At 40.2% G+C, this 15,593-nt stretch overlaps 1 protein-coding gene across 1 annotated transcript; it reads right to left on the bottom strand.

Annotated features, from left to right (window-relative positions):
* Positions 1-262: 262 nt before the first annotated feature.
* Positions 263-3,498, bottom strand: LOC110147728 (olfactory receptor 8B3-like). The gene is made up of 2 exons (XM_070463002.1): positions 2,575-3,498; positions 263-366 (listed from the first exon to the last, which is right to left on the bottom strand). The coding sequence occupies exons 1-2, from the start codon at positions 3,484-3,486 to the stop codon at positions 292-294; spliced, it is 987 nt and encodes a 328-aa protein (XP_070319103.1). The 5' UTR covers positions 3,487-3,498; the 3' UTR covers positions 263-291.
* Between the last annotated feature and the right edge of the window lie 12,095 nt (positions 3,499-15,593).

The raw sequence follows: 15,593 nt of genomic DNA, 5'->3' as shown, positions 1-15,593 counted from the left end.
GAGTCTTCTACAACACCACAGTTCAAAAGCAAAAATTCTTTGGTGCTCAGCTTTCTTTATACTCCAACTCTCACATCCACACATGAGTATGAGAAAAACCATAGCTTTGACAAGATGGATCTTTGTCTGCAAAGTAATGTCTGCTTTTTAATATATTGTCTAGGTTGGTCACAGCTTTTCTTCCAAGGAGCAAGTATCTTTTAATTTCATGGCTTCAGTCACCATCTGCAGTGATTTTGGGAGCCCAAGAAAATAGCCTGTCACTGTTTCCATTGTTTCCCCATCTATTTGTCAAGAAGTGACGGAACCCAAAGGCATGATCTTATTTTTTTGAATGTTGAGTTTTAAGCTAGCTTTTTCACTCACCTTTTTCACTTTTGTCAAGAGGCTCTTTAGTTCCTCTTCGCTTTCTGTCATAAGGGGTGGTGTCATCTGCATATCTGAGGTTATTGATATTTCTCCCAGCAATCTTGATTCCAGCTTGTGCTTCATCCAGCCTGGCATTTTGCATGATGTACTCTGCACAGAAGTTAAATAAGCAGGGTGACAATATACAGCCTTGATATACTCCTTTCCCAATTTGGAACCAGTCCATTGTTCCATGTCCGGTTCTAACTGTTGCTTCTTGACCTGCATACAGATTTCTCAGGAGGCAGGTCAGGTGGTCTGGTATTCCCATCTGTTGAAGAATTTTCCACAGTTTATTGTGATCGACATAGTCAATGGTTTTGGGGTAGTCAATGAAACAGAAGTAAATGCTTTTCTGGAACTCTCTTACTTTTTCTGTGATCCAACGGATGTTGGCAATTTGATCTCTGGTTCCTCTGCCTTTTCTAAATCCAACTTGAATATCTGGAAGTTCTCAGTTCACGTACTGTTGAAGCCTAGCTTGGAGAATTTTGAGCATTACTTTACTAGCGTGTGAGATGAGTGCAATTGTGCGGTAGTTTGAACATTCTTTGGCATTGCCTTTCTTTGGGATTGGAATGAAAACTGACCTTTTCCAGTCCTGTGGCCACTGCTGAGTTTTCCAAATTTGCTGACATATTAAGTGCAGCACTTTAATAGCATCATCTTTTAGGATTTAAAATAGCTCAGCTGGTTTTGCACAACAAAAGAAACTATAAGCAAGGTGAAAAGACAGCCCTCAGATTGGGAGAAAATAATAGCAAATGAAGCAACAGACAAAGGATTAATCTCAAAAATATACAAGCAACTCCTCCAGCTCAACTCCAGAAAAATAAATGACCCAATCCAAAAATGGGCCAAAGAACTAAACAGACATTTCTCCAAGGAAGACATACAGATGGCTAACAGATGAAAAGATGCTCAAAATCACTCATTATCAGAGAAATGCAAATCAAAACCACAATGAGGTACCATTACACGCCAGTCAGGATGGCTGCTATTCAAAAGTCTACAAGCAATAAATGCTGGAGAGGGTGTGGAGAAAAGGGAACCCTCTTACACTGTTGGTGGGAATGCAAACTAGTACAGCCACTATGAAAACAGTGTGGAGATTTCTTAAAAAGCTGGAAATAGAACTGACATATGACCCAGCAATCCCACTTCTGAGCATACACACCGAGGAAACCAGATTTGAAAGAGACACATGCACCCCAATGTTCATCACAGCACTGTTTATAATAGCCAGGACATGGAAGCAACCTAGATGCCCATCAGCAGATGAATGGATGAGGAACTGTGGTACATATACACCATGGAATATTACTCAGCCATTAAAAAGAATTCATTTGAATCAGTTCTAATGAGATGGATGAAACTGGAGACCATGATACAGAGTGAAGTAAGCCAGAAAGATAAAGACCATTACAGTAAATAGCTCAGCTGGAATTCCAACACCTCTACTAGCTTCCATGATGCCTGGTTCTTAGGTGAGTGATTATACCATTGTGGTTATCTGGGTCATGAAGATCTTTTTTGTATAGTTTTTCTGTGTATTCTTGCCACTTCTTCTTAATATCTTCTGCTTCTGTTAGATCCATACCATTTCTGTTCTTTATTGAACCCATCTTTTGTATGAAATGTTCCCTTGATATCTCTAATTTTCTTGAAGAGATCTCTAGTCTTTCCCACTCTATTGTTTTCCTCTATTTCTTTTCGTTGATCACTGAGGAAGGCCTTCTGACTATACCAGTAACAATATTGTTTCATAAGAGAATTACTCTGTAGTGTTTGGCACTTTTGTGTCTAGATCAGCAAACTAACTTTATGTTTATGTATTTAATAAACACCACACTTGTTCAATTTGGAATAGCCCAAAAGTCAAAGGTAGTTTAAAAAAAATCAATTCATATTTTCCTTTTATAAAGATCCCATTAGTTGTTTACTAAAACTGTTACAAGTTACAAGAGATATGTAGGAAAAATGAGACAAGAAGAGCTACAAGAGAAATGATAACATAAGTCTACTATACCACACATAATATAAGAAGTAATGAAATTTTGAACAAATCTCATCATGATAGATAATAAAAATTAAGTACAAAATTGAATGTCTTTACATTATTGCTGTTACTAATTAGAACATGTTTCTCCTCTGGATTTCAAATACGGATCTCCTCAATGCAATTTTGACATCCTTGTTTCTCAAACTGTAAATCAAAGGATTGAGCATGGGCACCACATTAGTATAAAAAACAGAAGAAATTTTTCCCTGCTCCATAGATCCAGGAGAAGAATATTTAAGGTACATGAATGCCGCTGAACCAAAAAAAAGAGAAAGAGCAATCATGTGGGAACTACAGGTACTGAAGGCTTTTGACCTTCCTTGAGTGGATTTGATATGAAGAATGCTAGTGAGGATGAAGATGTAAGAAATTAGGATGGTGAAACTGGGTACTGTGATGTTAATACCCACGACAATGAGAACCACCACCTCATTGATATAGGTGCTGGTACAAGAGAGTTGGAGGAGTGGGAGGATGTCACACAAGTAATGGTTGATGACATTAACACTGCAGAAGGTTAGTCTAAGCATGCATCCTGTGTGGGCAGACGCTCCAGCAAATCCCATCACATATGCAGCCAAAGAGAGCACCAAACAGACGTGATGGGACATGGAGACCTTATACAGCAAGGGATTACAGATGGCCACATAGCGATCATAGGCCATTGAGGTCAACATATAGCACTCAGAGATGACAAAAAAGAGAAAGAAAAACAGCTGAGTCATGCACCCCACATAAGAGATGGTATTCTCCCTGAAGACAAAGTTCATCAGCATCTTGGGGGTGAAAACAGAAGAGTAACAGAGATCAATGAAGGACAGGTTGAAGAGGAAATAGTACATGGGGTTGTGGAGGTGAGAATTTAAACCAATAAGAATGATCAAGCCCAGGTTGCCCACCACGGTGACAACATAGATCATTAGAAACAGGTAAAAGAGGGGTTGCTGGAGCTCTGGACGGTCTGTGAATCCAGCGAGAATAAATTCAGTCACTAAGGAGTCATTTCCAGCCAGCATTCTATTCTCGACTTCAGAAATCTGTGAGAACAGAAGAAAAGTTCATTAGTAGGGAACACAGCTCTGTCCTTACAAAATCACTTTTACATGAGTTTTATTTATGAGACAGAGTCTCAGACTGGCAGAAATCATGTAAACACTTCTTTGGCTTATAGTGTCTTGAAGGCACACACTTCTCAACATTTAAATCACTGTCTTTTGAACAAACTGCATATGACAAACAACTGTGCTCTATCTTCACTAGAAAATAGAGGGATACACTAGCTGAGGAACAAGCTTACTTGCTACTGGACTTTAGGAGCGGGAAGGTATGCCCAGTTCTCTCCATATTCATCTGATTTACCACTTCCTATTTTCAACTCATGTTTCCATCATCCTACTACATACTGAAGGTTCCTTCAAGAAGAGATTCCTACAGGGAAGAGACCATATAGTATTCTGCAACCAGGAAGTCTCTTATAGTCTCTAAAGTTTCAGATACTTCAAGAATCCAGGAAGTCAATAATTGATAACACATATTGAGGTGAACCTTGATATCTTAAATTTTATAATTAACCATACATTTCAGGGTTTCCACACATACTGCCCTCCTCTGTTCTATCCTAGTTGTACAGAGAATAAATAAAGGAATGTGGATGTGCTTTCCTGGGTTTTGTAGGATGACAAGAATGAGAAATAGAATTCATTTGAGTGCTGATTAAGTTAGTCATTAAGTTTGTGAAAACATTTCAAGCTGTATACTTACTAGCAAAAGATAACTTGTTATAATTCAGTGAAAAGGATAACTGTTTGACACATTTTGTTATAACTAAATCAGGGTACTGTGACTATTACATAGATAGGAGAAAGGAAGGTAATGAGTTAGTTTTGCAATGTAAGAATAAACTGAGCATCTCTACACTCATTCTCTGCCTGTATTTATACTGGTTGTATTAAAAATGAAAGAATGACCTTTAACTCTAGCTTAGTACCTTGCCATAAACTTTCTTGTAATGTTGACTTCATGTAACATAAACTTAGAGGGAGTGTTTTTGTTTCATGTATCACCTAAATAAGAGTTCTTAACATTTTCACAGAAAACACATGTTTTAATGAATCTCTAAGGTCCTCATCAAGACTAAGCCCAAGAATGTCAACTTATTATGAGTATTATGTGTATTTCCTATGTGTATAACTGTTGTTGTTCAGTCACCAAGTCATATCTGACTTTTCGTGTATAGTGCATCTCAATAAAAAATTTTTTAGAAAAAAACCCAAATCTCTTCTGATATTGCTATGTTCTGGATTCGTCACTTGGAATTGCTATAGTTCCCTTGCTACCAGAATGAAGATAATGCCAACACAGAGGGTACGCTGAGAACAATATAGGCAGTAGAGTCAGAGGTCCTGACTTAGGACTTCTCAGTTATTCAATATAAATACTTTCCTCATTTTTGGCAACAGAGGAATTTAGCAAAATACGGAAACTTGGTTAACTCACTCTCCATGCATTGAAAGAACTCAGTGCTGACCCTTTATGCATGTTTCACCTCCACTGTCCTGGAAGAACTGGCCTAGGGGATATCAAGGCGAAGCAGATGTACCCACAGAATATTCTTCCTTCACAGGCAAAGAATCATAGCATAAATCTCACAGTCTCAATGTTCCAAGAGTCAGTCTATGATTTAAATCAAACTTGTAGCTATAAATTTACCAAGAGATTGTGCAAGGAAACCACAGGCAGACAGCCGAACCACCAGGTCATAGAGCACATAGCATTTGCATAAGGTTTATAATTCTTTTGAACCTGGTTAGAAATACAGGTACAGGTGCCCCCAAGGGCCTTCCCATCATGATAAACTCTGCAGGGAAGAAATCAGTGTGTATGTTTACACTCTATCTGTGACAGTAAATGTTAATTTCCCATCACAAATTATACACTCCCCAGAGCATAAAAGAAATGATTATCTGCCCTCCCTTATAAAGATGCAAATAATTAATGTCATTGAAAATTCACCAATTATAATTCTAGGTAACATTAGTTTTAAGAATTTTAGTTCATATAGATATACGAACATTTAAGGAAAGATTACTTACTATGGCCCCTTACAAACTCCCTGGTGGATCAGCTGGTAAAGAATCTGCCCGCAGTGTGGGAGACCTGGGTTCGATCCCCAGGTTGGGAAGATCCCCTGGAGAAGGGAAGGGCTACCCACTCCAGAATTCTGGCCTGGAGAATTCCACAGACTGTAGAGTCCATGGAGTCGCAAAGAGTCAGACACGACTGAGCCACTAATAATTGAGTCTCTTTAAATAATCAGTTTATGAAAACTTTATAGACATAAACCAAAGGATTTTTTAATTGATTTCAGAGGTTATTGTTTAATAAAACACTATTTACTATAAGAATAATCCTATGGAAATTTACTTTAAGATATTCTGACTCAATATGTGTTTGCTTTTAATAGATTAGATCTATGAGAAAAATCCCTGTAAATAAGCCTCATTATAAAGAAGTATGACTAAAATTCCCAAGTATGTATTAGCTTACAATTATGCTTGTGAGGCCCTGAAGAAGGAAATGGCAATCCACTCCAGTATTCTTGCCTGGAGAATCCCATGGGCAGAGGAGCCTGGTGCGCTACAATCCACGGGGTCACAAAGAGTCTGACACGACTAAGCAACTAAAACACACATACACACATACACACTTGTGAGAAGAAATCTAATTTTTTATTTAGAAATTATTATACAGTCCCAAGAAATTGAAAAAATAATGAATAGATTTCTTTGAAATCCACCCAGCTTCCTACCACAGCAATACTGCAGTACAAAAGCAAAACTATAGATTTTATTTAGCTTTGAGCAATTTTATATGCAGTACATGTTTCTGTCTGACCTTTTATAGATTCATGTAGCTACCACCACAATCATACACAGAACTCATTTACTAACATAAAGGAACTCCCTTAAACTACGCTTTTACAGTCACACCTATCCCCTCCCACCTTCATCTCTGTCTTCCGATAACCACTAACTTACTTGTTCTTCATCTCTATAGTTGGGTTGTTAAAACAACAAATGAAACTATACAACATATAACTTCTGATATTGGCCTTTTCCCCTAAGCATGATGCTCTTAAGTCCATCCTAATTGTTGTATCAACAGCCTGTCCTTTTACTGCTGAGTGGTATTCCATTTTATACAACCCACATTTATTCAAACTTCTGTAGTAAGTTAAAAATTACTAGACTCTGGTTTAATAGAAAACTAAATCTGTTTTATTTATGGAAAATGTTTCAGGGGCAGGGGATATAAGATGTTCAGACTGGTTCTTCTTGTAATATTCTTTTTTTAATTAGTTTTATGGTGGAATAATTTAGATACAATAACACGCTCTCATTTTAAGAATACAGTTCAATGATTTTCAAAAGAATACAGTCACATTAAAGACCACCATGGTCAAGATCTAGAGCATTTCCATCACTCCCAAAAGTTCCCTTATCCCCCTTAACAATCCATCCCCTGTCATTTTTTAATCATGAAAGAATGTTGAAATTTCTCAAATGTGTTTGCTACAGTTATTGAAATATTATATGATTTTTATCTTTCATTATATTAATCTGATATAGCACATTTCTTGATTAGTGTATGTTGAACCACTCTAGAATTCCATGGTTAAATCCCACTTGATCATAGTGCATGATTTTTTAATGTGCTATTGAACTGGTCTGTCAGAATTCTGTTGAGAATTTTTGCATCTATATTCATCAGACACATTGACTTGTAGTTTTCTTTTCTTACAGTGTCTTTACCTGGTGTTGGTGAGAGGGTAATTCTGGTTGTAAAGTGATTTTTAGAGTGTTCTTTCTTACACTTGGGAAAAGTTTGAGAAGTTGTGGTATTTATTTTTATTTAAACGTTTGACAGGATTCACCAGTAATACCATCTAGTTTCTGGTCCTGGGGTTTTCTTTGTTGGGAGGTTTCTGATTATTGATTCAATCTCCTTACTTGTTATTGATCTGTTTAGATTTTTTCTGTTTCTTTGTAATTCAGTCTCAGTAGACTGTTTCTAAGAATTTATCCATGACTTCTAGGCTATTCAATTTGTCCGACTATAACTGTTCATAATAATCTGATCCTTAGTATTATTGTGGTATCAGCTGTAATGTTTCCTCTTCATCATGGTATCATTACCATCTCTGTCTCATTACAATTGTTGAGCTAAAGTTTATTTTGTCTGATATAAGTATGGTTACTGCTGTTGTTTTCTGGTTTCCACTTGCAGAGAACACCGTTTCTCATCCCCTCACTTTCAGTCTGTGTGTGTCCTTAATGCTGAAGTAAATCTCTTGTGGAAAGCACATAATTGGGTCTGGGCTTTTTGTTTTGTTTTAATCCATCCAGCAACTCTACTTCTTTTGATTGGAGAATTTGAATCACTTACACTTAAAATAATGATTGACAGGTAAGGAATAATGCCCTCCTAATTGTTCTCTGGCTGTTTTGTAACTCCCTTGTTCTTTTCTTTCTCTCTTGCTGTCTTCTTTTATGATTTGATGATTTTCTATAATGGTATGTTTCTATTCCCTTCTCTTTATTCTTTTGTATTAATGTAGGCTTTTGCTTTGTGATTACCATGAGACTTACATAAGATAATCTAAGTGTTATCTTAATGTGGTATGTGTTATCTTAAGGTGATAACAATTTGATAACACACAAAAACACTATGTTACTCCTTTCCCACATTTTATGTTTTGATATCACAATTTATCTCTTTTTATATTGTGTATCCATTAGCAAGTTACTGTAGTTATAGCTATTTTTAAATAGTTCTGTCCTTTAATCTTTACTAGAGTTGACTAGTTAACACATCACCATCCTACAGTATGTATTCTGAATTTGACTTTATTTTTATACTTGCCAATATTTTGTATATTTTATGTTTCATGTTACTAATTAGTGTCCTTTGTTTCAGCTTGAAGAACTCCTTTCATTAACTCTTATGAAGTCAAGTGCTAATTAATTCTCTCAGTTGTTCTTTGGGAAAGTCTTTACCTCATTTTCATCTTTGAAAGATAACTTTGATTGGCAGGGCAGCTTTTTCTTTCAACACTTTGAGTATATTGTCTCACTCTATCCTAGGCTGCAAGGTTTCTCTTGAGAAATCTCCTGGCAGTCTAATGAGGGCTCCTTTGTTTTTCCTCTGGATTTTCTTAAATTCTTTGATATCAGACTGCTTAATTATGTGTCTTAGAGAATACCATTTTGAGTTGAAATATTAGGGTGACCTATTAACTTTATAAGTTGGATGTCTAAATATCTCCCCATATTTGGGAAGTTCTTAGTCATTATTCCTTTAAGAATGCTTTCCATTCTCCATTCTTCTCCCTCTGGGACTCTAATACTGTCTATAATAGTCCTCTTGATGGCATCCCACATTTCACATAAACTTTCTTCACTCTTTTTCATTTTTTTTCTTTGTTCTCTACTTACTGCATAATTTCAGATGTCCTATCCTCTACCTCACAGACCTTCTGCTTGATCTAATCTGCTGCTGCTCTTATCATATTTTTTCACTTTATTCACTGCATTATTAAGCTCCAGGATTTCTTTCTTTCTTATGATTTCTATCAGTACCTCTTTATTAAGCTTTTCATTTTGTTTTCTGTTTCCAAGATTTCACTGCACTGTCTTTCTGTTTTCCTGTAGCTCACTGAGCTTCCTTAAAACAGCTATTTTAAATTCTTCATCAGGCAAATCACATATCTTCATTTCCTTGGACTTTGTCTCTAGAAAATTACTGTGACCTTTGTTGATGTCATGTTATATTGACTTTTCAAAATCCTTTAATATTTTGTTACTATCTTTGAAACTGAACAGTCACATCCCTCTGGTCCTTCTGACTAGCTTCAGGAGAGAATCACCTTCTGGCAGTCCTGCTAGTAAGTCTGAAGCTTTCTCAGATCTTTTTTACACGATACCTGCTATACATTTCTCATTTCAACTTATAGCAGAATTCTTAAGCTTGTATGCATTCTTTCAACCCTGCAAAGCTCGTTCAGTTGCTGATAGCCTCCTTTGTGCTTTCCCTAGGCTGGTGCTGCATGATCAAGTCTATGGTTTTTCCCAGACCTACACAGTTGGGCCAGAATTTGAGTTGGTCTCATAATTGGTCAAAGACAGGATATTCCCAATTATTAACTTTCTATAAAAATGCACATCATCACTTGTGTGTGTGTGCACCCTGTCAACAACAAAATGGGCAGAATCACAGTTTAGGCGATGTCTTATGATGCAAGATGTAGGAAGATGCAGACAAGAGGCTCTCAAGACCTTGACTGGGCTCCAAGTAAATGGCCTCTCCATGGGCAGAATGCTCCACTGCCTGTTACAGTTCTCCCTTAGCAACAGGTCTGGAATGGTCTGCTCAAAACAGTGACACACCAAGCTACATGAAAACAAAATGGCAGCAAGCACATTAAGGTCAAAAAACACTCAAGGTCACCTAGCACCCGGTGAGCTTTCCCACCTGAACAAAACCCCCTGCTGCCGCCACTCAGTGGGCAGTGGCACTGGTGAACAAAGAGCTGTCAGAGAACAAAAGTGCCCCCAAGCCCCACCACTCTCCCTCCTCCATGCTGGGAGACAGAACTGTGCTTTGACTCAGTGGCCTTGTTTCTTAACTTTTCTTTCTTGGGATTTCTTATAACTAAAATTAAAAAAAAAAATCTATAATGAAACAGCAGAAACTGTATTTTCACAGTGCTAGCACCTACGCGGCTGCAGTTGCGGCGGGGTGGGGGAGGGGGGGGTCTGTTTCCTAAACATTTGGTACCAAAAGGTATCATTCCAAATCAAAGTTATTCTCTGGAGGTGGAAAAAAAAAACACAAGAAAGGTAAGAGGACAGATTTTGTAAGTTGTTAACAAAGAGGAAAGGCTCCAAAAACAGGGTGGAGTTGGGATCTGCCAGGCACTTGTAAAAGCAAGGACCACTCCCACCTCCTGGGGTGCCAGGACCCCTCCTAGCAGTGTGCTGGGGCTCAGCAGTCAGCATTCTCTGCCTTCACCTATTCAACAACAAGTGCTCCACATTCAGCCCCTTTCCAGGCATGGCTGGGGGTGGTATCTGTGCGTCTGTGTGGCATGCCAGGGACTCTTCATGGGCTGGGACATCATCTATGCAGACCAGGTTTGATTGTGTGCAAAGCCTGATGCATCCACTCCTCACAACATACTGGCCAGAGCCTCGGGGGAGGAGCCCGCCAGGTGTCTTCATTTGGCCTGGACAGGGCAACCCCTTAATAAGCCCCTACTCCCTTGCCGAAGACCAGTCCTATTGTAATTCCCAAGAAAGGCATTTTCTAGTCTGGCTCCACCCCTCCCTCACAAACTGCCTGAAACAAGCTCTGCTTCTCACAGCAAAAGAATAAGCCATCAGGAAAGGAAATTAGAAACAACTGCTTCTAGGCAGGAACACTATGGCAAACCTAGGCAGTGTGTTAAAAAGCAAAAACATCACTTTCCCAACAAAGTTCTGTATAGTCAAGTCTATGGTCTTCCAGTAGGCATGAATGATTTTGAGAGCTGGACCATAAAAAAGGCAGAGAAAGAAAGCAACAAGAATTGATGGTTTCAAACTAGCTAGAGAAAACCCTCATTCAGAGTCCCTTGAATAACAAGGAGATAAAACCAATCAATCTTAAAGGAAATCAACCCTGACTGGAAGGACTTCCAATTTATTGGAAGGACTGATGCTGAAACCAATATTTTGGCCAGCTGATGTGAAGAGCAGACTCACTGGAAAAACCCTGACACTGGGAAAGATTGAAGGCAGAAGGAGAAATGGGTGACAGAGATGGTTGGATGGCATCACTGATGCAATGGACATAAACTTGAGCAAACTCCAAGAGATGCTGGGGGACAGTGAAGCCTTGTGTGCTGCAGTCCATGAGGTCACAGAAGAGTCAGACACGACTTGGCGACTGAACAACAAGCAGGAAAGGTGCCTGCACTCAGGCTGTAGACAGTGAGGAAATGGGAACACAAGCAGGACAGGAAGTGAGTCCTCGCTGCCTAAGATGCAAGTGGGAGAGAAAGGGCCTGAGGAGGTGGGAGGTCGCAACACAGAGGATGGTGGCTGCTAGAGACACCAAAAACACAAAGAAGAGCGAAAAAGCTGCAGAGTCAGTAAGTCACGAGCACAGGGAAACCTGAGAACACACAAACCTCAAAAAGGCGGCCTTGAGAGAATGGGGGACGGAAGTACAGAAAGGTGACCCGTACAAAATGGCGTACTGAGACACAAAGAGATGGGATCCTGAAGTGAAAGACGGCCCAAAAGGTGGCCTGAAGCCCAAAGATACGGTGGAGGCACACGCGTGTTAATGGGAGGCTGAGAGCCCAGACACTTGGGTGTGAAAAGAGACCAGAGCTGGGGCAGCAAGGCCTGGGGCAGTGAGGCTCAGACCCGCCAGACCAGAGAGGCCAAGGCCAAGGGCAGGGCATCCACTGGGTGGGCCCCAAGGGGAGCCACGGTCTGGCCGTGCTCAGCAGCTTCCAGGATCTTGCGTGTGAACTCACTCACCTTATGGTTCCTCGTGTCCTCCTCAGCCACGTCCTCTGGCCGGCCCGGGCCTTGCACCTGCATTTTGCAGAATCCCCCAGATGGCTGTGGGCGGGCTTCTCGTGCGCATGCTCCGTTCGACACCACATGGGGGTCCTCCCAGCTGGGCAGCCATGAGCAGATCAGCTGGCCTGGGATCCCCAGGCTCCACAGCATACGATGCACCTTTGTCCTTGTGAGACACGCCAGGGGCCAGGCTGCCAGCAGCCGGTGGGCGGTCTAGCTTGAGGTTGCTGTTGGCCATGGCGGATGGCGCTAGCTGCTGATCTGCCCGAGTCTCTTCTGTGCCATCCATCTCGCAGTTGCTGCCGTACAAGGCCTCGGTGGTGGCCCAGGTCATGCGTGCCCATAGGCCCCCACTCGTCTCCTTTGGAAGTCTTCTTGGGGTCACCCCTGTCCAGCTGGCCACCCAGAGCCTTCAGGCTGCTTCCTTTAGGGCCCAGCCCATGCCAGAGACCAGGGAGCTCTCACTCAGGACTGAACCAGGCCTCCAGCTGCTTCCTGCACCGTCCAGGTCTTCGGACACTCTCCAGAGAAGATAAGAGTGAGGCTGCCCCTGTGCTAAGACACAGGTCTCCGGGGGAGGATGTGGTGGGGCCTTGGGACTGCTTCTTGAGTTTTGGGAGGTTGTGATGTAGCCCCCTTGGCTCTCGCGCCGTGTCTAGCTGCGGCAAGCCTAAAGCTGAAGCAGCAGTGGTGACTGGTGGGTGGAGTCAGGCAGATGGAGCATGTGTCCCTTACTTCTCATAATATTATTCATCATAAGCGAATCAGCTAGGAAAAGGCATTTGAGTACAACATTGAGTACAATTTGAGATTTTTATTATCCATCATTTATTATTGTTCCATCAATCCCAGTACATATGGAATAAGGTTTCAGATTTGCAAACATTGTGAGAAACGAATTCAGCAATTAGAGTACAGTATTTAAACATGGTTATTTTATCTTTAACCTTAAAATACCCAGTCAAAATTTGGCACTGGGAGGAGTCCTTTGTAAAATATCACAGTTCAGTTCAGTTCAGTTCAGTCGCTCAGTCGTATCCGACTCTTTGCAACCCCATGAATCGCAGCACGCCCGCCAGGCCTCCCTATCACCAGCTCCCAGAGTTTACTCAAACTCATGCCCATCGAGTCGGTGAGGCCATCCAGCCATCTTATCCTCTGTCGTCCCCTTCTCCTCCTGCCCCAAATCCCTCCCAGCATCAGAGTCTTTTCCAATGAGTCAGCTCTTCGCATGAGGTGGCCAAAGTATTGGAGTTTCAGCTTCAGCATTAGTCCTTCCAATGAACACCCAGGACTGATCTCCTTTAGGATGGACTGGTTGGATCTCCTTGCAGTCCAAGGGACTCTCAAGAGTCTTCTCCAACACCACAGTTCAAAAGCATCAATTTTTCGGCACTCAGCTTTCTTCACAGTCCAACTCTCACATCCATACATGACCACTGGAAAAACCATAGACTTGACCAGACGGACCTTTGTTGGCAAAGTAATGTCTCTGCTTTTTAATATGCTATCTAGGTTGGTCATAACTTTCCTTCCAAGGAGTAAGTGTCTTTTAATTCACGGCTGCAGTCACCATCACAGACTCCCTTTATTCTTACATAAACTTAAACACTTTCTAATGCATCAGCATTTCTGATTGTTGTGTGCATTGGTTGATTTCCAGAATGTTGGAATCATTATGTTTGCCAATTGTGTCCAAATTTATAGATGTGCTGTGGGGATTTACTGACCTGCCCATTCAGCTATAACTGGACATTCCACTGAAGAAGGTCCTTTTGATTTAACTTACCTATCATATTCAAAAAATATAAACTGTATTTGCAACTTCTGATATTTTTGGTGGAAAAATCCAAATTCATTTGTTGCGAATGAATTTATGTTACATGAAACAGAACTTCTGGGGAAAACCACTAGTGACATTGTTTGCCAAAGAAGAAACTAGAGCCTTCTCTTTTGAGAAGTGAGGTACAAAGATTACACAAATTTCAGTGATTGATTAAAACTGAGAGAATTTTGGAAGAATTAAAACTTCCGAAAATCTTATATTGCAAAGTTTATTCATATTTCTAACTTCGAATTTAACCCATTTGACAGCTAAGTGTTTTGTCAGTTCATATTTTGGCTTGTATATGTAAGGAAAAAATATTGTATTAGAGTTTATGTGGATAAATAGTAGAAAGTGACTCTTTTTTCCTTTGAGAATAATTTTATTATTTTTTTTTCATTTATTTAAAAACCACTACAATATTGTAAAGTAGAAAGTGACTCTTAATGCACTACTGTATGTCAACTATATCTCAAAAGTAGAAAAAAATGACTAGCTCTTTTAAATAGAGTTAATTAAAAGAAGATGGGAATTCAGACAATTGGTTTGAGATTATAAAACCAGGATTGGAGAACAGAGCATCTTACAGATGTGGACACCAGGTTGGTAGACAGAGGTTCTGCAAGTGTGGGGCAAGCCAAAGGACTAGCAGCTGTGCTGCTACTGACAAAGGATGTTCACCCAGTTCTGAGCAGTTGGCCACAGTTATATCATGTAGTGTAGTTGTGAATATGTTTTGCCCTCACTGTCAGGAGAACAAAGGGAGTCAATGGTTCTACTCCCTGAAGTTTTGACTTGTGGGAAGACATTTAAAAGAAGAGACTGTCAAATCAGATGATCTGAAATTTAAATCCAGATTGAGTCTCCACTTTCTAATTGTGAGATTTTAGACAATTTATGTGACCTCTTTCACCCTTGGTATCCACATCTGTAACATGTTAGTAATTGTCCTTTGCGTTAAATAACTTACTACATGTAAAATAATGAAACACTGCCTGAATCATAGAAAGAGCCTGACAAGTATTTGCTCTCCTTCTGCTCATTCATATTCACCAGTATGTATCACCTGAACCTGTCCCCCACCTGCCTCCTGAACAATTCTGTTTTATGTCTATTTCTGTGCCTCAAGTTAAAGTGCCCCAAACTGCATTCAACATTTACTTGTGATTCTCAAATGCTGCTCCTCCTCTGGTCATCATTTTCTAAGCTTTTTTCACCCCTAGGCAACAAACTAAATTCATAAACTAAATGTAGACATATTCGTCTCACTCAACTTTATCCAGCCTCCAGTCCCAGAGAACATATTTCTTTGAAATCCTGGTCTGGCTTTCCCTCTCAGTTACATTGATTTGATAAGCTTCTTGTCTCAAGTTTAAATTACTCTAATAGGGATAGGCTACCCACTCCAGTATTCTTGGGTTTCCCTGGTAGCTCAGACAGTAAAAAATCTGCCTGCAATGTGGGAGACCTGGGTTTGATCCCTGGGTTGAGAAGATGCCCTGGAGAAGGAAATGGCAACCCATTTCAGTATTCTTGCCTGGAGAATCCCCATGGACAGAGGAGCCTGGTGGGCTACAGTCCAAGAGGTCGCAAAGAGTCAAACACAACACAACTGAACGACTAAACCACACAATAGTTTCCAGTGTGAGTTCCTATGGAATCTTTT

This window comes from Odocoileus virginianus, unplaced genomic scaffold (assembly GCF_023699985.2).
Source record: "Odocoileus virginianus isolate 20LAN1187 ecotype Illinois unplaced genomic scaffold, Ovbor_1.2 Unplaced_Scaffold_19, whole genome shotgun sequence".
Lineage (NCBI taxonomy): Eukaryota > Metazoa > Chordata > Mammalia > Artiodactyla > Cervidae > Odocoileus > Odocoileus virginianus.
This window is presented reverse-complemented; position numbering and strand designations above follow the sequence as displayed.

Bases quoted from the DNA above. Each gene is read 5' to 3' on its own strand.
- LOC110147728 (XM_070463002.1), bottom strand. From the start codon at position 3,486: ATGCTGGCTGGAAATGACTCCTTAGTGACTGAATTTATTCTCGCTGGA. The intron at 367-2,574 runs GTATTTGAAATC...AAAGTGAAAAAG, and splicing joins AAATTGCATTGAGGAGATCC to GTGAGTGAAAAAGCTAGCTT.